A 25,094-nucleotide genomic window follows, 5' to 3' on the forward strand; every position below is an offset into this window, starting at 1 on the left:
GCTCATATTTAATGTCTGACGATGTACATTATGAATTCATATATAAAAACGCTGCCACGTTGAGCATCAAAATAAAATCTAAGCCCAGTGAATCAAATCTTGCCAGTAACCAGACCTGGCAACATTTTTTTTTACCGTTGTTATACTGGCACATTAATGAACAATTATTTTGTTCACTGGGATAAATAAAACCCTTGTTGTAACTAATGTGCCTTCCTCTCAGTCAGTTTTTCCTCTTCCCTCTTTTAAAACCAGCCCTGCAAACCAAAGGCGAGGTTTTGTGGACACTTGGAAAAGGGATTGAACAGTAGCCTAACGCTGCTTTAAAAAAAAAAACCTCAAACGGTGCTCGGCAGTATGAGGGGAGGGGATGAAACGGCATGGCAAATGAGTGTTGGAGCAGTGAGCGGGGGAAGAGAGAGAGAGAGAGAGAGAGAGAGAGAGAGGCTGAATAACAACCAGCAAACAGCCTCTGAAGCTTTAACACCATTTCAATGGTAAAAGTAAATGCAGATATGAAATATGACAGTTTTGAAATAACAAAATAAACTCAGGCGCTGTCAAAAAAAAAAGTAAACAAACAACAGAAACATTGGCTGGCAAGAAAAGAGGTGGAGCGATTTGATTCGAGGCAACATTCACTCCTTAGCATCTGCCTTTGAACAAATGCCTGCAAAACGTATTGATTTTTTCTCCCCTCCGACTATAAAGCCTCAAACCAGTGTTCTCTCTCTCTGAACTGTGTGCACCTCATTGAAGAATATGCTGGCACTCTTCCCCCCACTGTGTTCCTGATAAAAAAAAAAAGGCATAGACTTTGTTACAATTGCCTGATGTTTCTGCATCCATATTTGCAAAAATGTGTATAATTGAGTTTATCTATTAGAGCTTATGAAGTAGTGATGTACAAAACAAAAGCATACTCAAAAAGAGGCATGCATGGATGGATTGTGTACTTAAAAAACAGACAAAATATGGAATTTGCCTCCTTTTCCGCTTTGTAATCATCTCCTTTAACGGTGATGATTTGTTCGATGATAAAGAAAGATTGCTTAACGCCGCGGTCACACTTGCGAAGACGGCATTTAATATGCGCAATGTTACGCACGAGTAAGCCTGGAATAACAAGCATGTACTTATAAATGTGCACTTGAGTAATCTCTGACTAGTTTTTATACCAGGATGAATGAACATCCAAGTTGCGCCGTGTTTCATTGTGTCCAGAGCAATGAAACGCTGGCAGGGACATATTCTCAAACGTTATTGTCAAGCCTGCTTTGAGCTCTTCATTTTTTCCCCTGGTTTTCATCACTGCAGAGAATATGACTTGCTTAACAATGCAGCCGAAGGGACTTGAAGTCATGTGAATGTGCTTCCCCTTGTATCGCATTTTTAAATTATTGAGGCCAGGCACTTTTCTTGACCCCTCCTATAAACTGTAGTCAACAGGATCCCTACTGCTTCCCTGCCTGCTTGCTCTTTTACTTCGATCCACATGAATATGTAACAGCCAAATAAACGCTCACAAATGATGTACGTGGGTCGTTACGAATGGGAATGTTTCCCCGTGCAGGGAAGCAGAGATTAGGAGGGAGGCAGAGATGGTAAATGGACTGCGTTTATATAACGTCTGTCTAGTCTTCTGACCACTCGAAGCACTTTACACTACATGCCATTCACACACACATTCATACACTGATGACAGAGGCTGCTGTGCAAGGTGCTAACCTGCTCATCATCCTCCCGATGAAGAAGAGATGGTCTTTATTAGCAGCGAGTGAGGCAGACATGAAGGAATATGGTGTTTAATGTTTCACCTGGGACATAGCTGCTCGCCTTAGGGAGCCTGTCTCTAAACCGGAGCTCCAAATTACATTTCTGTAGCTGCTATCCGTCATCGGGCTAATAATGGTGTTTGAATTCGGACACAACAGCGGTGAAAGAGAAAGAGGAGGAGGAGGAATAATAAGCAGAGGTGAAAGAGATCAGAGGCCGTGTGTTGCAGAAGTGATTTCGGGGAGGGGAAGAGATGACCATTTAATAATAAATGGCGACTCCTTCACCTCGCACACCCAGTCTCTCACATTCACCCTTTCACAGTCTCTTTCGAACGTTTTCACGCTGTAAGAGCGACTTGAAATATCTGTCGTCTGTGAGTGTGAATGGGTCGATCCAGGTACCGCTAACTCATAAAAAAAAAAAAATCAGGTTTGAAAGCTTTGTCGAAGTCCGATCCTATTCAAAGCAGTGACGGAACATCTGACGTCGTTCTTGGATGTGCTCTGGTGCACAATGCGACCACGTTAGGAGCTTAACTTAATTTCAGATAACAACGTTCCCTTATCGTTTACAGTACGAGCTATAGATCACATTTCACCTGAGCTCCAGCGCACATGATCTTCAAAAAGAGCCCGCGTCTCTCCTGAACCTTAAAATTGGCTCATTTACAGTATTCTGTTTCTATGGTGGGTAATAATTAAATGTGACATTATAGTCATTAAAAGATCACTGTATTACTGTCCTGTGACTGTCCAATTACATAGGCGCAGCTGATAATGAACAGCAGCTAGCAGCATGGTAAGACTCACACATAGAACTAAATATCATCCAGAAAAAAAAAAAAAACATCTCGTACCTCATGACAGCTGATTTTCATTCACAAATATGGAGTTTGCTTCATTTCAGCTTTTAACACTTCAGGAAAAAAGGCAGAAATTGATACTGCTCCCACACAAATCATAACAGAAGACAGTTTTGGACGTGTAAACATAACGGCCTCAACGATATAAATATATACAATCTTACTCAATGAGGTTATCACATTTTATTATGTATATTTTTACCTTCCGACATTGTCAGAGGAAATAACAGATGTAGTGTGCAGAGGGCTTTACTCTCAGTCATTGGACAGCTTTATTCTTTTTGTAAAGATTCTTTTTCGGGGACCAACACAGCCGAAAACTTCCGAGGTCACACCTACGAGTGGGCGACCCGATTCATGTGTCTTTCAACTATGGAAGGAAATCTTCACTAGCGTAGCTTTATACAGGGTTATTGTGCAGCTCAACCGTTTACATAGGCAGACAATTAAGTTCCTGGGTCTCCTGGGTCAACAATGCTGGAATAAGCAAAACTCATACACATAAACTCAAGTATGTATAGTATCCACATGCCAGATCCCCTGTCTAGGCCATAGAGGAAGAGGAGTATCAACAAACCAAACATAAAACAGACAGCAGTCTAACCATCCTTTTGGGGGCACCTGTGTGTTTGGGATGGAGGATTTGTTATCGCTACTTAGTAGACTCGTCGGCTCCCAATTGCCTCATTTCCTAGCGATTTTCATCACCGTTGAACACCAGGAGAGCGGGGAGAGATGAAACGTGGGGAGGAGGCTAATGATGTAAAGTACATTAAAAAACAGGCAGATGGTGTTCCCAAGCAACAGACAAAGCCCCCTCCGCTGACACATTAGAGGCAGTTATTAGCCTGCGCTGACAAATTGGTTTGTTTTCCGTGTCTTTTACACAACTTAAATGAGTTCCATCCCTCTCTAAATGCTGCGCCCCTGACAACTCTGGAGATCAGTCACCGGGGATGACCAAAGAGCAGGAGACTGAGAGCACTGAGGTGTGTTTTTCAGAAGATAGTTATAATCTTTTGTGTAAACATTTGTGTACATTTAATATATATTTTTTTAAATTGGATTAATATATCATTGACCTTACTCAAAATGTTCACCTTTTGATGAGACTATATTGATTGTTTTTCTGTGTTGACTCAATTTTATGGGAAATTTTTGCAATTTTTGGTGGAACTGGCTGCGTTCAACATCACTCCCTTGTGAACTCATTCACTACTTCCTATATAACATATGTTCAATAGCGTGTGAGTAATACATTTCATCATTTTGCATCATCGTTGACCGGTGTAGAGTTGCATCTATAAAATGCATCACATTGTAGGACTGTTAGCTGAGAGTAGCGTACAGATTAGATTTTTTGCACAATTCAGATACTAAATTAAAACGGTGGAGAGTAAATATAGCGGACTATATGGTAAATAGTTGGTGATTTTTTTGGGACTGGATTATACTAAAAGGTGTTTCTTATATTTGTCCACTTAATGTACATATACTGTACAGAGAAGGAAGATATGAGAATATGAATCAGCCTCTCTCTGACACAGAAACTATAGTTAGAGTTTAATAAGAGTAATTATTATTACAGATTGTTGTATTTAATCCTTTAACATCCACCCTTTTTATAGAATTTTCACCTATTTGGCACACCCACATGGAAAAGCTTATAACAGGAGAACTGTAAGGCCATGATGCATGTATTAGTGACATCTTCTAGTTTCTGGAAATGTGTTTGTTTAGCATCTGGCTAAAACACAAACAAAACTACACCAGTTCAAATAAGGCTCAAAAAAGTGTTTTTGGTCCTCGTTTATAATGAGTCATATTTGAATAACAATAATTAGGACATGCTTTATGCCAGAACCATGCAAATCACCACATACCTTCTACACCTTGTCAACATGTGTAAAATTCCAGACCTCTAGGTCTAACCTTATTGGAGCTAGGGAGTTTTTAGTGTGTGGTGTCACTGGTATCCCTGAACCTCTCCAGTTATCTCCAATTGGCCAAACTGTGCCAATTGCTTTTACTCATTACTGTGTGATGCTACCGATTACAACTGGCTTAAGCGGGTCACCAGTGACCCGGTGGATGTTAAGAGGTTAACTGTATAACAGTGTCCATTTTTCTGGTCTATGGTGTATTCTGTGTGTTTTCCTAATTAAGCATGTGCCTTTTGACAGACTATTAGTCCGAGCTCAGTCTTCAAATATTATCTGAACACTGGAAACAGTGCCAGATTAAGGTCCTCATTGTGACTGCTACCACCAGACATATGAAGATACTGTAATATTCTTTCATCCGTCTGCAACCCTAACAGATGTTCACCATTTCTTCTAGAAAATGAATGCTTCTAAAGATGACGGCCTTACTATCCTTGAGATGACTAAGTATCCGCTCATATGACTCACCAGGCTCCAAGTCAAGCTGGCAGAGGTATTGGGAGGTGCTGAGGGTGACCACCACCACACGGTGCCTGAGGATGTCCTCCCTTGTGGGCATCTGGAAAGTGATGTGTGTGTTGGAGATGAGACAGTACTGCTGGACCACTGGGTGGACCGTCTTCACCCAGCGGTTCCTGAAGTACACCCTGGAGACAGAGGAAAGAAGTGGCACTGTTAATGTGTACTTTGCGAGAATGATAAACATCAGACGGGAAATTGGTTAATCAAAAGTTAATGGTGAATAAGCACAGAATGGATTCTTCTTTATGTGAGCGGTAAAGAGAAACAAATATGTCTGTGTATCTCAGGTCTGCAGCAAACTCACCGCCAAATACAGCTAGGAAGGAAAAGTCTTTACAGATTGCTTTCTTGGGACGTTGGTCAGTACCCTTCCCACTCTAGGGCGCTAAATATTCATACAGGGTCTTTATTCTTGACTGCGTCCGCTCATCCCCAAAAGAGACAAGGGGAGCTGAGTGAAGACGTTGCTACAGCGATTATGGAGGAATTCACACCGGAACCGGTTGAAATCAGACTGTCTGCTCATGTGAAACAAGTCATTTGATTGCACATATGGTCCCGAGGCTTCTTGTGTATGTGCAGACACACAGCTGTCCTATTAAGCCCTGGCTGGTCAAGGCAGACATTGCTTTTCTGTCCTTTGTGACCTCTGAGGGTACTGAAATGTGATTAGAAGTCACTGATGCAGTGTATAGAAGTTGTGTGTGTGTGTGTGTGTGTGTGTGTGTGTGTGTGTGTGTGTGTGTTTGTTGCCTCCAGGTGTAATTCTAAAAGAAAGGGGGTGTTCTTGAGGTCACATCTCCAAAGTCAGACTAGTATCTGCTTGTGTCACCGCTGTGGGGCAAAAAAACAGCCCAGCCACTCAACAATCTGTATAATATGGATTATCATTCTGACTGCAGGCTTTCCAATAATGCTAATCCAGTTGATGTATAGATGCATGAGTGTCATATAGATGCTTTGTAGCTTGGCTGGCTTCAGCTGACAGTGAGGCCACTGAATACAAATTTAACTGAATTGGAGTCCAAAGAATGATCCAAAAAAAATTGACATTAACTGGTTCTTTTTGGCTATATTAATTCAAACAATAATACATTATAATATTAATTTCAAGACGTTATTGTAGGCGGTTTCAAAACCTGAACTTGTCTGGTATTTGGCCAGTATATGTTATCATTTGTATTGGTGTTCTACTGTTGTATACCAAAGAAATGACTAGATCAGGGGCTTTATTGTGGCTGACAGTGAACAAACTGTGGGCTGCTTTGAGGCATGAATGTGTTTAACTCCAAGACAAGAGTGTGCTTTTGGGGATCTGTAGGCCTAAAAAGTATGACAAGTTGTGTATTTTCAGGATTTCATTTTTTGTCAACTGGGGGTCAGTTGGGGGTCTTAATGCCACTACTGCATATACTATCATTGTGGATCTGTAATGACACAATTACAGCTACCACATGAACCTGACCAGTGTCTCTCAAAATCAAATATTGCAGCAGCTCTATCACATAAAAATCAAACAAACTTTATATGTGTAATGTTTGCTTTAGGGCACATGAAGCCATCACATCTTCTTTAAGTAGGTGTGTGCTTCCTCACCTGAGAGGTCTGGCATGCGGATTGCCTGCTTCAACATAAGGATGAAGGTAGTCCTTAATGTAAAGGTCAGCTGCACTGTTGGAGTGGGTGCAGATCAGGACCCTGTAGAGACAAAAGACAGACAATGTGAGATACAAACTATGACCCACAGTCGCTGGTTTTCTTTCATTTATATCACCAGAATACAAAAATGTTTTTCTAACATCAAGATGTGCTTCAGGGTTTTGTTTTTGTCTCAAGAGATTGAATCAAATATTCATCTCTGATAAGAAAATATTCATTATACTACGGGTTCACATTGGCCTGTTGAACATCTGTTGTATTCCATTCACACTTTCTTCATCTCACACCCGACTAATACTATAAAACATAAAATATAAGATTTATTTGACACGGCGCTCGTTTACAAGGAGGAGCTTTTAGGCCTGCAGTTGCAATGTTAAGAGGGGGGACAGTGAGGTTTTATACACTTATTCAAAGTGAAAGCTGTGTGAAACTGTCTTTTATAGGTATCCATTTAAATGTCTGTTAAACATCATAGCGACAGATTTGCAGAGACAGCTTTGAGCATACCGGGTACACCTGACCGGGGTCTATACAACGTCTTCATCACCGTTTCAACAGTATGATGAGCAGGCAGCACTAGTCCAGAGGGGTCACTTTCCCTTGTCTCGGCTTTTAAAATATCTATAATTCATCCTAAACATAGAATATTAAATGTATTCAGAGTGAAATGAGGAATGAATATTACATTGCTACACATTTTTCAAGGACATTTTTTTTTCTTTTACATTACATATATACGAGCCTCTCTCCCTTATTAAGAAACAGAACGTTAGCGTGTGTTAAGGGGACACTGTCCGAGGTATTGCATTCATTTTTCATAAAGACCGAGGAACCATTTATGTGCTTTTGCTACATCGCTTTGCTTCTAACACAAGAAACTGCAGGATCTCCTGTGGGTGCCTGCACACAGTGAGGGAGTTCACTAATGATGAAAAATGACAATGGAGAATAATTGTGCAATGTTTTATTGTGACTCAACGCTGTGTGGCCTGTTGTGGTGGCATAACTTGATTGATCATATTATGGTTTGCATGAACATCCATTCTAGCCAAAGAAATGCACTCATAATCAAACTAACCATGTGCATCCACCACAAATGACACAAATTCATCCAAATGACCAGCAAAACTTTGCCTTCCAGTGAAAAGCACACGCACACTAGTATGTACACGCCCACACAGTGCAAACACACACACAGCTTGACGCTTTGCAGCTCAGTGTTCTCTTAATCTTTAAATGTCAAACCCAAGGCTGCCACTGCCCCGGAGCTAAAACGGAGGCCATCGCACACCCCAGTACGCCCCCCCCCCCCCCCCCCCCCTACCATCTCCATCGCGCCCTCTGACTGACCTCTCTTACCATCTGAAGCGTTTACCGCTGACACAAACTTCATGCACACACTCCTTTCCCTATTGACATTCTCTTTTCTTTCACCACCTAGGGGCCAAGTAGCCTACAAGGTGGAGAGGGAGGTTTGTGATGTCAAGGTTGTGGGATAAGATTCATATATGAGTTTTTATGTTATGTGGCTAAAAAAAGAAAAGTCCGCAATATCATACGAAGAGATGCTTCTTCTATTTTTGTCTACACCGTTTATATCAACGAGGGTACACTAAAAATGAAAAACTCCTCACAGAATAAAACAATACATCATCAAAGTCAGTCTCCATTATGACCATAAAGTTGATTCAGCACCTCTCTGAAACAATTTCAACAAAAACTAACCATTATAAACTTCATAAAAAGGTAGGATAAAGACTTTTTGAAGATGAGAAACACAAAACAAGAAGGCCAAAATATACCATATTTATTTAAAAGTACTGTCACATTTAAATAAAATCAAGATCAAAACCATGACCATGAAAAAAAGGACGGGAGAAATTTAAGGAGAAGGGAGGTTTGGGGTTGTAAAACAAGAAAAAAAAAAAAAAAAAAACAACAAACAGACCTGCTGTGGTCCTGGCGAAGGATGTGCTTGACAGCCTGTGCCAGGGTGAATGTCTTGCCGGTGCCATAGGGTCCGATGATGAGGATCGGGGGCAGAGGGATGGTGACGGGGGTGGTGATGGCCAGGATGGCCTCTTTCTGCTTGGCGTTCAGACGGGGATCCAGCTGCTCGTCCCACTGCCTGAGGGCGGAGGGAGGAGACAGAAAAATTTTAATGAAATGAACTTAGAATAATTATGTTGTTTTGTCAAAGTAGCTACAGTAGCTACAACAAACATACTTCAGCGGGACAGAGAAGGAGTAAGAAAGACAAATTCTTGCATTGGATGATGGGAAACGTATGCTCACACACACACTCACACAGACTCAAGATGACAAATGACATTGTGTCACTCGGGAGAAGGTGTGGTGGGTGGATGAACAAGGGAGAGGGGAAAGAGCAAAGATGTGTTAAAGACACGGGATAGATGGAAGCGCAGGAAAGAAAGGCGAGAAGAGAGACGGCGAGAGGGAAACGACACGGGCGAAGAATACGTAAGAAGTGACGGCAGTTCAGCAAAAGTCATACATAACCAATCAAAAGACAGAAAAACAGACTATAAGCTGAGAGCCAGCAAGCAGCAGTCTGTCTAACTATAGTGGAAAAATTACCTTGTGTAAATATATTTATTATGAATATATTATATTATGCAGTTGACTCATGTGTAGGTTTGACATTTACAGTAGTGGAGACGTGCTGGCGTGCCTGCAGGTCAGGTCAGCACAGGTCACAATAAAGTGAAAGATAAATTACAGTTTGTTGTGTGTTTACATGTAGCAAACTCCCTCTTATTTTATTTATTTAATAACAAACAAACATCCAAAAGGCAAAGGAGATGCAGAAAGGATGTAAAAAAAAGCAAAAAAACACATTGATATTCTGCCACCACAAAAAAAACAGTGCGTTGGCAGCACAGAGCAGATAAAAATACAGACAAATCCTTATTAAATAATACATAGAGGTGGGTATATGTGTTCAAACAATACAGATGGGTAGGAGGGAATGACTCGTATATGTGATTTCAAACACTTGTGAAAGTGTGAATTAATTAATGTGTTTGTAGCGAATGTGTTTGTCTGCTAGCATCACGGTCCTCATTACGAAGACCGCATCCTCTAAAAGCTGTGAATCCACCGACACCAGCTGATTGAGCTCCGACTGAGACGTGGTCTTTTGTGTGTGTGTATGTGTGTTACAAAGATGAATGGATGAGATCAAGGGGTACAGTTAGGAGTGACAAAAAGCCTCGACTCTTTTATACCAATTATATTTTCTCCTCGAGTGAGAACGGAGGGCGAGATAAACATATCAGTCTTCTCTATACTCTCTATACTGCATTTTTGGCAGACAGCTATACTGGTATCAGACTGTTCTGGTGTAGAATCATAAAGGATATATATATATATGGCTCCAGTTATATTTTGTTTGGGTTATACCTTTACCTTAACATGACTAATTAGGACATGTTAATTCTCAATCACTGACTGTTGTGAGAGGCATAGTAGCTCGCCTATTAATGCTAAGTAATGCTGTCACAGCTTGCTTATTAGGCTTATTTATTCAAAAAGTGAAATTAATTCTCTGATGCAAGCTGTGAGCAAAGACACACGTTTTACCACCGTGGAGGATAACTTGCAGATAAATAAATTTGGCTGTAGGTTGCTAAAACACACCGGCCAAATCAGTACCACAGTGCAATCTCAAACCGTCATCCACTGGTAGACTTCAGAATACTTTGCAGTTAAAGTGCCAAAATGAGTATTTATATAAAAAAAAACAAATCTAGTATAGTTTTAAGGCATGACCATAAAGAAACTGTGAGCTTCAACTTCAACTTAAATTAACTCCCTGGCCGACATTCAATGAAACACCCTCACTTACCCAAATTCCAATTAAAACAAAAGTCCACATCAATCATATTCTGGAGCAGAGATAAAGCAGCAGCCTTGAAATCACGGGGGGATTATATTTGACTTTGGTTCGAGTCAATAAAGATTACCGCTTCACCTGTCTCAACTTCAGAGAGAGATATCTAAAGCTGAAAGGAGGTGCCGGCCACCGAGTCGGCAAGGCGAGGGGATATTCGGTCAACTCTCAAATTGATGCGGCGTCCCCTCTGTGAGGGTATTTGTCAAGCTAATATGATGTGCAAGTATTAAAGAAGTTTCTGTGTAATAAACGTGTTTAGGATTAGCGGTATTTACCATGCATGAATGTGTGTGTATACTGTGCCAATTCCTCCCTTTTAAAACAATATGAAAGATTGTCCATCAGCAGTATGAACATGAAATGGTTTGTTCAGAGAGAATAGTTTATCTGACTTCATTTAATTGCTTCACATTTTTCATCATTTAAAGGCAGTAACGTATGAATCAATAGAATGAGACACCTCGCCTGAGGGAGGTGAAAAAAATCATAAAAGCTTTCAATGTATTAACAATTAATCCTGTTTTTTCCAACATAAACATTAACAAAAATATATATTGTGTAACAGGATGAGATATTGATGAAGACGGTGTGTGATTGTGTACGTGGTTGAATACCTGTTCGGGCTCCAGGGGATGGTGGGGACGAGGCTCACGTCAGGAAAAAGGATGGTGTTATCTTTGATGCGATCCAGGGCATAGTGCATCTCACACAGTGGTAGTCTGTTCAACTGGAACTGGAGCTCCACCTGACACAAGAGGCAACACAGCGGTCAATTTCTATCCTCTAAATGCCTTATTACTGCTTTTCTTCACATGGGGCTGTCAAAATTGACACAAAATTAAAGTTCCTTGCAGAAACTTTAATAAGCACAAGAGCTCAAATTAAATAATTTTAAAATTCAACCAATCAAGACGATCTTTCCAGCTGCTCTGGAGCTTGATACTCATACTGCTTCAAAATTAAGATTCTAAATCAAAGCTTATTTGCATGTGTCACATTCTGTTCTTAACTCTTTTTTGAGATGTCTCTTGACATTAAATGGTGTCCACCTGCCATAAATGTAACTGAGTACATACATACATACATATATGTCCACCTGAATGGGTTAGGGTTAGGGCTTGGGTTACGGTTAGGGCATCAGGGTTAGGACTTGGGTTAGGGCTTGGGTTAGGGCATCAGGGCGTTAGGGTTAGGATTAGGGCTTGGGTTAGGGTTAGGGCATCAGGGCGTTAGGGTTAGGACTTGGGTTAGGGTTAGGGCTTGGGTTAGGGTTAGGGCTTCGGCATCAGGGCGTTAGAGTTAGGGCTTGGGATAGGGTTAGGGCATCAGGGTTAGGACTTGGGTTAGGGTTAGGGCTTGGGTTAGGGTTAGGGTTAGGGCTTGGGCATCAGGGCGTTAGGGTTAGGGCTTGGGATAGGGTTAGGGCATCAGGGCGTTAGGGTTAGGACTTGGGTTAGGGTTAGGGCTTGGGTTAGGGCTTGGGTTAGGGTTAGGGCATCAGGGCGTTAGGGCTTGGGTTAGGGTTAGGGCATCAGGGCGTTAGGGTTAGGGCTTGGGTTAGGGTTAGGGCATCAGGGCGTTAGGGTTAGGGCTTGGGTTAGGATTAGGGCTTGGGTTAGGGTTAGGGCATCAGGGCGTTAGGGTTACATCAAAGTGCATCTCAAGAAAAAAAAAAAAGAAAGAAAAAGATCTTAAAATTATTGTCACAAACTAGGTAGTTTTATTTTCTGGAACAATACCATTCATATAGTGAACCATAGTGGTGGCAACATCATCTTATGGAGACTTTTCCCAGTGAGAAAGACTGGGAGACTGGGAAGGACAGTAGCAACTGCAACACCTCCACCAAAATGTCACGATGGCTAACCACTTTTACCTTAGTGTCTTGGTCCGTTTACATTTCTATTTAATTTCTTGACTTGGACCAGTTGAATGTCAGCTATCTGCAGGTCCTAATGATGTTAAAGACAGATGCAGACTCCTAACAGGTATACTGTAAAGTACACGATGCCTTTGGGACAAGAGTGTGAAAATCAGAAGGAAGTGTGAAGCGAGTGTGATTACAGTAAGGAGGAAAGTGCAGGAAAGGAGAACAAAGAAAGAAAGTGAAATAAACAACAAACACAAGAGCAGGAAAGTCTGAGATATGCGAGAGCAAGATGCACATGAAACATCAAGGCTGTGTTGAATATTGTAAGAACCCACAGAGGAGATAGGAAAATTAAATTGCAGGCGGTAGCAGCGTATGCAGAATAAGAAGATTATGTTCCCACAGTGATAGGATGAGGGTTGTTTTGATAACTGTTAACACAGAACCTTGTTTCCTCTGCCGACATTCAGACCGGAGGGGAGAGAAAAATCAAGCGGAGGCTGCCAAAGGTAGAGTCATTCAATAAAAAGGAAAATTTCTCAGAACCGCAGAACCTGAGACGAACAGTGCAGTCATTGCACACACACACACGTTTTCCTGGAAAGACGTTCTTCTTCTGTCCAGTAACATTTTGTCAAAATGCTTATTAATAGGTTAACCTATAATCCTGCTAAAGTTTTTTTTTTTCCAAGGCTATTACATCAGGGTGGAAAGAATTGCAAGCTGGATGCTAACTGACTTATGTGGTACAAAAAAAATTGCACATGTTAAATTAAATCATTCACCTGCCCTCTCTGTTCTGCTGTCAATCCACAAGTCTTATCTAATATCTGGTAGCAAGGAATCCTGAAGATATATTTAATACCTTTTAAGACCTTTTTTAAGACCCTTTCCATACATTTTAAGACCTCATCGCCACTTTGAGTTCTAACCAGTTATATTAGTGACACACTACATTTACTATATAGCCTTTTTTATTGTAAAGCCCCTTTTACACAGTCTGTTGAAGGCTGGAATGCTGCGCTACAGAGGTAGTCACATAGCTGGATCAACATCTGTGTGAGGGACTGCCAGCACTGTGGGACAGGGAGCTGACACTCGTGTTACACGTCACGCCGGCATGCCATGTAAAAGCACACACGGGGGCAGCATTATGTCGGCTTTGGTTCGGTGTAAAAAAGCAAAGGCGGACAGATCTTCTTTACTGCTATAATGCGGGATCTCCGTTTTAAAGAGCCTTAAGGTAGCGCAACTAAACAGACATTTTTGTCAACAGTTATTTTATGATAACTCCTCATGAGGCTAAACCAAATCCGACTATGTTCCCCGGTTTTGTCGTTTTTCATAGACTATTTCAGAATCTGGGAACATAGCTTGAAAAATATCTGTAATCCCGTCATTGGAGTTGAGAGATTGGTGTTTTGTTGCAGCGCTGGAGTGGCTGCCATCATCACTCGGAGGTCAGCGGTGACATTAGATGATGAAGAGGTGGCTGTAGTTGGAGCTTCAGTGGTGTTGGGTAGAGACCTGCATTTTGTGTCCCATAATTTTGGCTTATCCTCTCACCATTTGTACCATTTGTACTTACACTTCTCCATTAGTCAACTATATTGTTTAACAACCAGGAGTAAGGAGGCCATCGCGCGGTTGACCTTTACAGACGACATCAAATCCAGTGGGATTCCATAAACACGCAGAATCCCACTACATACCTACACAATGATTCAATTCAGGCAAACTTTAGCATGCAACCTTTTTGGACAAATATATATATATATTAAAAACAAGCTATAAAATGTAAATGTAATACCTTGGAAAATGGCATTTAAGACTTTTTAATACTTTTTAAGGGCCTTCATTTATGTAGTGGAGCTTCAACCCAAACGTGAATAAATCTATTAAAGTTAACACAAGTCACTTTTCAAATGTGGTTGGTTAAAAAGAGATCGAAACTGAAGGCTGCAGGCTGTTCATACTGAATATCTGTTCAATAAAACACCCACAACACTCTCTCTTTGTCCTTTAGTGTAGCCCGTACCTGTATTTCTCTGTCAGGCAGTAGTCCAAGCTCCTCACAGCAGTCCTTGCAGATCCTTAGGAAGATGTAATCCTTGGTCTTCTCCTCAATCACAGCCTCATAAACACGCTCTTTGACCCCAGGTGGTGGCTGGCTGGTGAACCCCTCACGGCCAAAAGGCAGCACAAGGACTGAATTCACCTTAGTCATCACCAATCGCCCAGCCAGTGTGTCCTGAGGTGAGATGAAAACGCTGTTCAGGATAGCTAGCTAACAGAAACCCCACTTTGGGGCTCCAGGGCCACCAAATAATAGTTACAGTTCATCTCAGTGAAAAAGCATTAAGCAATATTGCACATGTGTACTGTGGTCGCCATTGTAGCCGATCCAGTTACCTCAGACAGTGTTTCTGTGAGTTTGAAACGTGCAAAGAGCTGTCCATTCTGGGCATACTTGGCTCCAACAGAGATGCCAGTCAACATAAAGCTGGTGACCAGCTGGAGGTTCACTTTGATGTTAAACCTGGGGGACACACACACATGGACATTTGGTGAAAAAAAAAAGATAAACTAGTACAAATATTACAATTCCTTGTCTTGTGGTACAGATGCATCTTTCATTTACTGCAGACATTTTAACCCTGACGATTCTCACACTCCTTTTCATTTTGTTGCAATGTGCATCCTCACTACTAGATGCTACTAAATCCTCAACACTGGTCCTTTAAGAGAAGCTGGTCTGGACTCTCGTTTCAATTGCCAAACTGTGCATCACATAGAAAAAGGGCAGCTTTTAAACACGATAAGAAGCCAAACCGATCCCAGACAAAACCACCGCTAATTTATGATGATAGGTTTGTTCTAAGTCCCGCCACATTTCCAAGTGCACTGTACGTGTACTGTGTGCCTTGGGCATTCGGGAGCGTTCTGTGGCTTGCTTCACCAAAATAGACCCGCAGTGTCCTGTACACCATGCACTGATATTGGCAGGACATTTAAACTATAATTATACATTGTTAATGGGAGCCTAGATCTGTGAAGGTGAAAGATGACCACCTCTCTAAAAACCTTTCCAGCGAGGAACCTAAAAAGCAGGAAAATTATTTTTAATGTCGGCCTTTCAGAGCAAATCCGACAAAAAAAAAAGCTATCAAAGCCGAACACATCTAGTGAATTAAGCACGGTGTAGTGGAAATGCGTTGTGAAACATGTTTTACTTTTGATGACTCGCACTGAAGCTCACACTGGTCTGCATCTGGCAGTGTGTGCATTTCTAAAGTAGGAAATTATGGCCCTTCAGAGAAAAAAAAACAACTCTCTGGGCTCTGCTGGATCTGAAATGATGAAACAGGAAGCAATATTGGTGATGAACTCTGATGGGTGATTGACATATGCAAATAAGTTAACACAGTCTGCATTTATTTACAAACCAGTGGTGGAACAAACCAAAAGAGCTCTTGAGGTTTCTTGTTAGGGGGGGGTTTGCATCAGCTATCTGGCTATACTCTCAGAGGGGATCAAATTAAAATAATAAAAAATAAATGAGAAAGTAAAGATAGAGAAGCTCTCTTGGTGCTCCATGACTAACTCCATGTTCACTTTAGATAATAAGATAAAATACTGCCAATGGGAAGATGTCACTCTTATTAAGCAAGAAATAAATCTAGTGTGAGATAATTCAGAGTGTTATCCTTATAGAGAATAGTTGTTTTTAAACATCTAGGTTGCATTAAGTGACACTTTTAAAGACTGCTTGTCATTTGCAGATCCATGGGGAATACACATTTAACTAGAAACCTCCTGCTGAAACTGAATCAGCCATAAAAAGCACTAGAATCTGCCAGAACATAGATGGTTTAACAGGCAGAGAGATTATTCATATGCACATTGGAAATGTAACAGATTAAAAGAACATTTCAAACTGCAGGTAATTGAGATGAAGTCAAATGACACACACAGACAAGACCAAATTAAGAGCCAAAGAGGAAAGATGAAACATATAGAGTAGTGGGGGAGGGAGCTCTGCATTTATTTCACAGAATATGGGATTAAACCATTACTCTGATATCAGATTCACACTAAACCAGTGGAACGTCAGGTAAGGAATTAAAAAAAAAAAGGTCTGTGCCCATTCTAGAGAAGTCATTTTCCTGCTCTACCTCCGAGGAATCACCTAAGTTATTAAATGGCACTGTGAGTAAAACTGTGTGTGAGATACATATTCTACACACACACACACACACACAGAGAATTCACAATGAAGATCAAGTCTGACACCTTGTGGTAGGTTGACATCTCATAACAGAAAACATTTACACCACCCGACCCTAAATATACTGGAATAATTGCTATTTATTCTCAATAGTCAGATTTAAAAAAACAGTCAATAAATAAAATATATTAAAGAGAAAACTGCATTAAAAGCATAACCAGCAGTTTAGTAGTTGTCAAGTAAGGTAAGCAGTTGTTTAAACTGTATTCTTTAGAGTACTGTTTTGCTATTTGCGGTTAAATTGAAAGAAAAGGTCCATTATGTAGACCGGTCTGACCAGTCACTGACATTTATCTTGACTGTCCAGTTGTTGTGATTGCACACCTGCATTCCAGTGTTGAAAGGTCCTGGTAAAAGCTCTAGGAAGGAAAACTAGCAGGTGGACCTTTAAATTGAATTATTTCAATTTAAAAGATACATTTGACAAACTCTGATAAATATAATTGTGTTTTAAATTTGTTTGACACTTCTAATATGACATTTTTATTTTATTTTATTGATGCAATAGTTCCTACTTTTCCCTGCGGTAAGTAATCAGCTTGCAACGTGATACTTCCCTTGTACTGTCAAGAGTCGAGTTTAGCATTTGCACCCGTCATTAGTTCTTGCTGTCAACGTTAAGATAGCCGGGCTATGGTTTTAAATTAGCATCATACGTAGTTACACATGCAGATATAAACATATCATGTGTAACATCACCGAGCAGGGTGTTACTGAGTCTGCAACAAATGAAACCAAAAGAAATTTGCTCGACTTATTTTTAGAGGTGTGCGGTATTTATATACAATATGTTTGTTATAATAATTAATTTTCCTAATCCTTAATGTTATAATTTAACTGATATATCGTTAGTAGATGCTTTTAAACTCTCAAATATCAATCAGTATTGTTCTGGCTTTATTGATAAGAATTTATGGAAAATCTCTCTTATGAAAACTTGTATACTCACTTGCTAACTTCCTTATATTGTGCAATCTCCTCTATGTAGAGCAGGTCGTGCAGTCGGGCCTGGTAGTTGTCTTTGGTCAGAGTCTTGTCCAGGACTGACTGGGTGAAGAGCTGGTCGGCCGACAGAGGGATCTGATAGCGGGAAAGGAGGCTGCGCTCCAGTTCGGCCATCGTCTCGTTGGGACTGAATTCTACGATGGTTTTACAGGAAGAGTCCCAGCGTTTCGCAGTCATCAAGAGCTGCTGCCTGGCCGCCATCAGGTGTTCTAGGTCTGAAAAACAAAAGGAGGAGAGGGTGGTTGAAATTCATTAATTACTGTAACCCCTTAAATACCAGTTTTGAAACATCCTGATGGTTAAATAGCCATGCTGTGTAGCAGCGTCGGCCCCGGTTTTAATCTGGCTAGAGATCTTTGTCTCACTCCCCCCCCCCCCCCCCCCCCAAGTACCTTCCCTCTGCAATGTGAGCTATCTAACAAAATACCTGAAAACATTATGATACATAAGATGCACTGTCTGCTATAACTACACCTTCAAATGGTAAAGAGGAAAAAAACAACCAATGATGTATCTTGGTTTATGTTTAAGACGGTTCTAAGTCAGTTTCTTCACCTGTTTATTATAACCCCAGTTAACAATTTATATCTTGACAGCAACGTAACACGTATATGTTTAGATATACAGTATACTGGACGTATGGATGGACAATATTTTGAAATTAAAACATCCACATAAAATGTTATTATATCATTTTATATACATTGATGAAACTTTTCAAAGACTTTCGATACCATACCTTCGATAGAAGCAGCATCCACCATGATCCGCTGCATCAGCACAGGTTCTGAGCCGAAGTCGAAAACAACGGTCTGTCTGAAGGTACCAAAGATTTCTGTGCTGAAGCCCACCGCTACCTTGTAGACGCAGTGGTCCATGCCGTTGTCTGCTGCCACTGTCACAATGGAAAAGTTTATTTAAAGTGTACGTACGTCAGAATTTCAATTACTTGTAATCTATTGTAAAGAACTTTGACATTGAGCAAAATGAAAAGAAACAAAGGTTGCGAATGAAACAAAAGATCAATGCAAGCAACAAGAAAACTGGTTTGAAATGTGCTGTAAACAAGATGTTTCAGTATCTTAAATTTGTATTATGTAAGACAGTTCACAGCCTTTTCTGGGATCAAATATGACCGAGTAAAAAAAAGTCTGTTCAGCACAGGAACATTAAGAGCTCAAAACAGAATCACAAAAACCTATTTAGGTCATACAATCCTAAAAACATTAATTTATGCACAAACTGTGTAAACACAGATGTTCTTTGATGACTTGTTTACACATGCTAGGTTGAGTACACAATAAACAGTCTGAGCTGCGGCTTGCTGCTGGTGTGGGTGCAGCGTCAGTGCCAAGAATGCCAATATATTATCACATACAGTCAGTTACCTCTGTGTGGAAATAGGTAATATATATATATATATATCTTGAAACTCAGACACACACACACACACTCTGTATGTCTCTATATCAGTTTTGAAAGATCAAAGGTCAAGTGATGAAGGTTTAAGTTCAAATAATTTTGACTTTAATTACGTGTGACGACAGATGTGTAAAAACAGGAACAACAAAGCAAGGAAAAGCACTTCTTCCTCTGGTCACGACATATGGATATACGACATACCTGCTGTCTCCTCTCCTGGAGTCCACTCTTGGCAGCCTTTGGGGAGGGCTTGGAGCCGCTCGCCAGCAGACACGCCCGTGATGAAGAAGTGTGGTCGGTGGGCATCGTAGAGCAGGGCGATGCGGTAGAGCTTTCTAGCCGGCTAGACATAAGACAGACATAATCAAAAGATGATTAAAACAGTGCAGAATATTGCTTTATTTGTCTGGTTACACATAGAAAAAAGATTTGAATATGCACATGCTTGCTACTCAACGCTTCATCCTACCTTGCACAACAAGGAGAAGGTCCAGGAGTGGGAGGACTTTTTGGTGGTGACAGTAACAGAGAGGCTGGAGCTGGTTTCTACATTCACTCCTTCTAAACAGTCACTTAGCTAGAAGGAAGGAAAAAAAACAACAAAACAAACATGCTTAGTTATATCATTATAGAGAAAGGAATGCAGCCTTTGGAAAAGTTCGTCTGTATCACATAGTGCATGACACACAATGGTCATGGGCCAGTTTAAGAGCTTTATAGTGTTATTAATGGCTTGTATAATGTGTCTCCTTCAATGCCACCCTTAAAAACATGTGTTAGTCTTGCAAGTCTTTATTATCTGTTTGTGGTCAATACAGCTGCAGTGGTTCAGGAACATATTTAATGTCATAAATCTGAAATCCGAAGGGAGTTAAAGTCAGTAAGTTCCTGCTGAACAAATATAATACAGTGTTAAATGTCTATCGTTTCATTATTTTCAGTTATGAATTAATAATACACAGAAAAAAAGTTAAAAAATACCACTTGGCTACGTTTGGTGTGTGTTTATATACAAAAATCTACTCACTGGGTTGTACTAGCGTGTTGCCGCTGCCCTTCTTGATTTAATAGAGCGAGGGTTATAAAAAGTTGTTTAATAAATCCCAACACTGTACCAAACACGCTCATGTTTGGAAGGTTCTACTAAGAAGTGAAGCTTGACCCTGGCACGGAATTAACGCCGTTTTTCTACCCATGGAGCCACTTTTTCAAGCGTTCATGCGCCGCGGAGGCACTCACCACTTTCTCTGGGCAGAGGGAGTTCATCCACTTCTCTATCAGGGTTTCCATGTAGTTTTCGGTGAAGTGTTTGCTCTCCTGCTGCTGTTTGAGGCGGATGAGGCGTGACGCGTAGCGCTTCTGCCACTCCATCAGCTCCTCCTGCGAGTGGGCTGACGTACACTGGGCCCCGTACCGACACAGACCCTGCTCCAAGTACCTACGGCGAGAGAGCAGACAGTGTGCTCGACTAGTGCTCGAACAAACAAATAAATAAATAAATAAATCACTTCAGTAAGAAAACCAAACGTTTGCTTGTTGCAACTTCTCAAATGTGATATTTTTATATGATAGTAAATTCAATATTTTTTGGATTTTGAACCTATGACAGACATGTATGTATTTGACACAATCACAGGGATATTATGCAGACAGCCGACTAGCAGCCGACGCCAGCTTGACATAACAGCAGACCAGTATAACTGTCGAACCCAATAACGTTACATTCACAGTGCTGGTGGTGCTGAGGAGGGACGTACAGTACAGTTAGTGCGTAGGACGAGGTGTGAGGCTCTGATGTATACTAATGTTTGTGAAAGGCTCTCATCAGAGTGCAGAGAGATCAAATTACAAATTTACGGCAGTTAACTTACCATGAATCATTATTTTATAGCCTTGAGTGTAACTGAATACCATCATTACTTTCTGAAAGCTATATTGGTCATTTTACAATCAACTTGCAGTGTATTTATTAGTCACTTTACGATCATTCACATAATCCAGACCGGTGGACGTTTTAATATTCTACTGCAATATTCTGTATGAGAAACACAATGAAAAAAAACACCTGTGTTCAAACTACCGGGCGGTTTGTTTTACCTTTTACAGAGGGTGTACTCCTCGCTGCTGGTGACTCCTCGGGGAGGAGGCCGGAACTGCCAGCCATCTTGGACCTCTGTCAATACACACACAGCCAAGCGGTCAATACGACACTGAGCCAAAGCTTTCAAGAACACCACAGAATGGGCTTCAGCCAGCTGGTAACCTGTTCAGAATGTGCTCACGCTGCCAGCTGGCTAAGCTAAGGCTTTCTAAGCATTAATAATATCTACTGTACTTAAATACATGCGCAGGAATCTTTAGGGCTGCGACTAACGATTATTTTTTTCAATTAATCAATTGGTTGATTGGTCTATAAAATCAGTATTTCCTAAAGCCCAAGATGACGTCACCAAATGTCTCGTTTTGTCCACAACGTAAAGATATTCAGTTTACTGTCAAAGAGGACGAAAGAAACCAGAAAATATTCATATTTAAGAAGCTGGAATCAGAGAAAATAAAAATGACTCAAACCGATTAATCGATTATCTAAATAGTAGGCGGTTAAATGAATAGTTGACGACTACTTGACGAATCACTGCAGCTCTAATGACTCTCAAGTTAAAAGATAAACAGAAATCATGCTATAGATATGCTCACCTTCCTCCTGGTCATCTGTGTATTCTGGTGCCATCTCCCTATTTATTGCCTGACAGGGACAAAGACGGGGTGGGGGTGGGGGGGGGGGGTGGGGGGGTGGGGGGGGGGGGGGGGGGGGGGGGGGGTAGGTGGAGGTAGAGGCAGAGAGAATATTAGTCTTATGTCAACTACTAACATACCGCATACGAGCATGTTGGACCGCTGGAATTATTACAGACAAATGAGTAATAAATCCACAACAAGGTACGAGCAGGACAGAGGAGCACCGAGCAATTAAGTTAGTGCTGGAATCAGGCCATTAGTCATTTTTATGACTCTCGCCTGCGAGCATTAAAGCATCATCTATGAAACCTACAAGCATCAAAAAGCATGAAACAAAAGGAGGACAGTAACCACACAACCGCAGGCACTCACCTCTATTTCTGAAAAGAGCATTTTTAATCTGGACAGGTCTTTTGCGACAATGCCGTTCTGTAAAAAAAAGAAAGAAAGAAAAAAAATAGGATTTTCATTACAACAATACACTGTTATGCTTTTGTTTATGAATGAAACGTATCTAAATCTATCAGCATTCTGCACTATACCGACAACCACATGGTTTTTTTTTTTGTCTTCTCCAGTGAGAGACTGAAACTTCAACTAGTGTGACATCAGTAAATTTAATCTACCCAAAGACAGCCTCCATTGTTTTCAACATAAACACCGCAGTCGTCAGAGTTTATGATGGCTCAACTTTTTCACAGAAAAAGCTCACCGTGTGACCATGGCGACCACAGAAACCACAGCGAGGGGAAACAAAAGCTGATTTGACTGGTATAGGAGTGTCCTAGATTATTGTATATCGCTAGCCATTTCCTCTAATATAAGCTACAACCCGCTCTATCAGTCTGTGTTATGATAGTAGGTGGATAGCAGCGGCAGCAGCAGCCTAGATGTACAGGTTTGTGGCCGTGGCAACCGTTCACTGTCTGAAAACTCCTCAACTGCTAAATCATCAAGGAAACATGTGACAAAAACTTATATCCCGGTATGTTCTGCATTATCTAAATAGCCATTTTCAATTTAATTGATCATCTGTGTGATAGATTTCCTACCAGCAACTGAACCTGACACCACAAAATCTGATACGAGTGTATTTACTTTAAAATATCAAAAAGCCATAATAGAGACGTTCATTTGTCGTCTGACCCTTATAACGGGCAGATCTGGTTAATCAGTCAAAGTGTAGTTATGTCAAAAAGTTTCAGTTCCAGGTGACGAGGTATGTTTTTGATTTTTACATATATGGATATGTCTAATAGGGCCTCTTGTTAATTAACTACTGACCATTTTCTGGTCTCATTTTTTTAAGCACAAATACCAGCAGAGCTTCTTTACTCAGGTTTTTAAATGCATATACAGATACCTGATTGCTGTGAATCACGTTTATGACAAAAAAAAAATATATTGAGATGAAGTGTCACTCATTTATTGAATGAAATCTAAGAAATATTCGGTTTTGGCTGAACCTTAATAGCCAAATGACAACACACTTGCATGACACTCCACAGGACAGCTAACCTACATTATGTTTGTAGTGCCAACATCACATCACATCCTAGAATGAAGTGGCAAATAAAAATTCCTTCTCTAGTTTCATTGCTTTGATTCTGAAGGGCTCGTCTTGTGTGTGCATGAGAAAAAGTTTTTTTTTTTTTTGCTGAAACATTTTATCTACTTTTAGAATGAAAACACTGTGAAATTGTTGGAATGTATGTGTACAGCAGAATAGCTTCAACCATAAGGTCTTACAGTGAAATGTGAAGAAAGGGAGGATAAAGAGCAACACAAAAATGTCGGTGCACCAGTGGGAGTAAAAAGAAAGAGATGGGCGCTGGCAGAGAGGAAAATATAAACAGTGAAAGGTGTGTCCAAAAAATGTGTTTATTTGTGTATCTCTAAAAGAGAGAGAGAGAGAGAGAGAGAGAGAGAGAGAGGGCGAGCTGCCGTGTAAACAGCGCTGTCCTCACTCATAAACTAGTGAATGACCTTGGGACCAAACTAAACCTTTCTGTGCGTGGGTGTGTGTGTGTGTGTGTGTGTGTGTGTTGGGGTGGACAAGCAGTTGTTGCAAACAGGAGCAGAGTGGAGTGAGGCAGAGTTGGAGGAGGCACCTTGGCAGCAGTACTGAGTGTTGATGCATGAAGACAGCGGTCAGGATAAGTAAAGGGAGGGAGAAGTCGGACGGGAGGAAAAGTGGGAAAAAGGAGTAACATAAAAAAGTAGCAGTGTTACAGCTACGGCATTACACCGATTCTCATCTTAGACTTTTATTTTGACGGGGCCCATTTTTAGATCCAAACCCTGAGGACTCCAACGTTAGGTTCCTGTATAGTAATAATGATTTCATTTAGCAAGAAAAAAAGAGACAATTTTGCATATTTTGGCTCCTAAATTTTGGTGTTCCTGGGATTTTCCTGGATAAATCTTTAAATATGACAGACCCACGTCTATCGAAAACTTTTTTTCCAATACTAAAAATTTTATTGCTGTGGAACACAAAACGTTTAGATGAGTCTGAAACACTTTTCACTTATTTTTTTTTTTATAGGCCATATGCTGCCAAATTCTTATTTCTAGGCTTATTTCACAAATCCACTATAACTTTACAAACACATTTTGATGATGATGATGAAGATCCTGCATGTTATGTATGCCAGTACAGCAACATGACAACTTAAACCATCGATCGCACCGTATCTCATATGATTGGAGCGTCTCAGGTCACTCTGAGGTCGTTATTCATCAACATTTAAACCCTGAAAACGTCTGTGTTCCTTCTCGTTGGGAAAAATCATAGCATAACATTCAAGCAGAATTTTCGGCGGGACATTTTAATCATCAGTCTATGTGTAAACTGACTGTCTGTATGTATATATATTGTATACACTGTTCATTAATCATACCATTGGCTCTCCATACAAGGCTTTAGAGAGGATGCTGGCCACCTCCTGCAGGCTGCCATCCAACAGCATGGAGCGCAAGCTGGCCTGTAGCGAACCGTCTCCCCTGGCAATCTCTTCTGCCAGGACTGGGATAGGATGAAGAACACAGGAGGGAACAGGTAGGGAGAGGATGAAATCACTTCA

General features: G+C 40.8%; 1 protein-coding gene across 1 annotated transcript in view; it reads right to left on the reverse strand.

The window, feature by feature from the left end:
* The window catches only part of helz (helicase with zinc finger), a 54,688-nt gene that overhangs the window by 21,433 nt on the left and 8,161 nt on the right, over window positions 1–25,094 (reverse strand). Inside the window, exons 4-18 of the mRNA XM_044345893.1 lie at window positions 24,912–25,036; window positions 22,381–22,437; window positions 21,967–22,015; window positions 21,367–21,442; window positions 20,509–20,707; window positions 19,739–19,846; window positions 19,471–19,612; window positions 18,587–18,742; window positions 17,792–18,062; window positions 14,967–15,093; window positions 14,593–14,805; window positions 11,299–11,429; window positions 8,717–8,896; window positions 6,703–6,804; window positions 5,053–5,231 (exon numbers count right to left, since the gene is read on the reverse strand). Coding sequence (XP_044201828.1) covers window positions 5,053–5,231; window positions 6,703–6,804; window positions 8,717–8,896; window positions 11,299–11,429; window positions 14,593–14,805; window positions 14,967–15,093; window positions 17,792–18,062; window positions 18,587–18,742; window positions 19,471–19,612; window positions 19,739–19,846; window positions 20,509–20,707; window positions 21,367–21,442; window positions 21,967–22,015; window positions 22,381–22,437; window positions 24,912–25,036 — 2,115 coding nt within the window. The remainder of the gene's footprint in view (window positions 1–5,052; window positions 5,232–6,702; window positions 6,805–8,716; window positions 8,897–11,298; window positions 11,430–14,592; window positions 14,806–14,966; window positions 15,094–17,791; window positions 18,063–18,586; window positions 18,743–19,470; window positions 19,613–19,738; window positions 19,847–20,508; window positions 20,708–21,366; window positions 21,443–21,966; window positions 22,016–22,380; window positions 22,438–24,911; window positions 25,037–25,094) is intronic.

Source organism: Thunnus albacares, chromosome 3 (genome assembly GCF_914725855.1).
Source record: "Thunnus albacares chromosome 3, fThuAlb1.1, whole genome shotgun sequence".
In the NCBI taxonomy this organism is placed as follows: Eukaryota; Metazoa; Chordata; class Actinopteri; order Scombriformes; family Scombridae; genus Thunnus; species Thunnus albacares.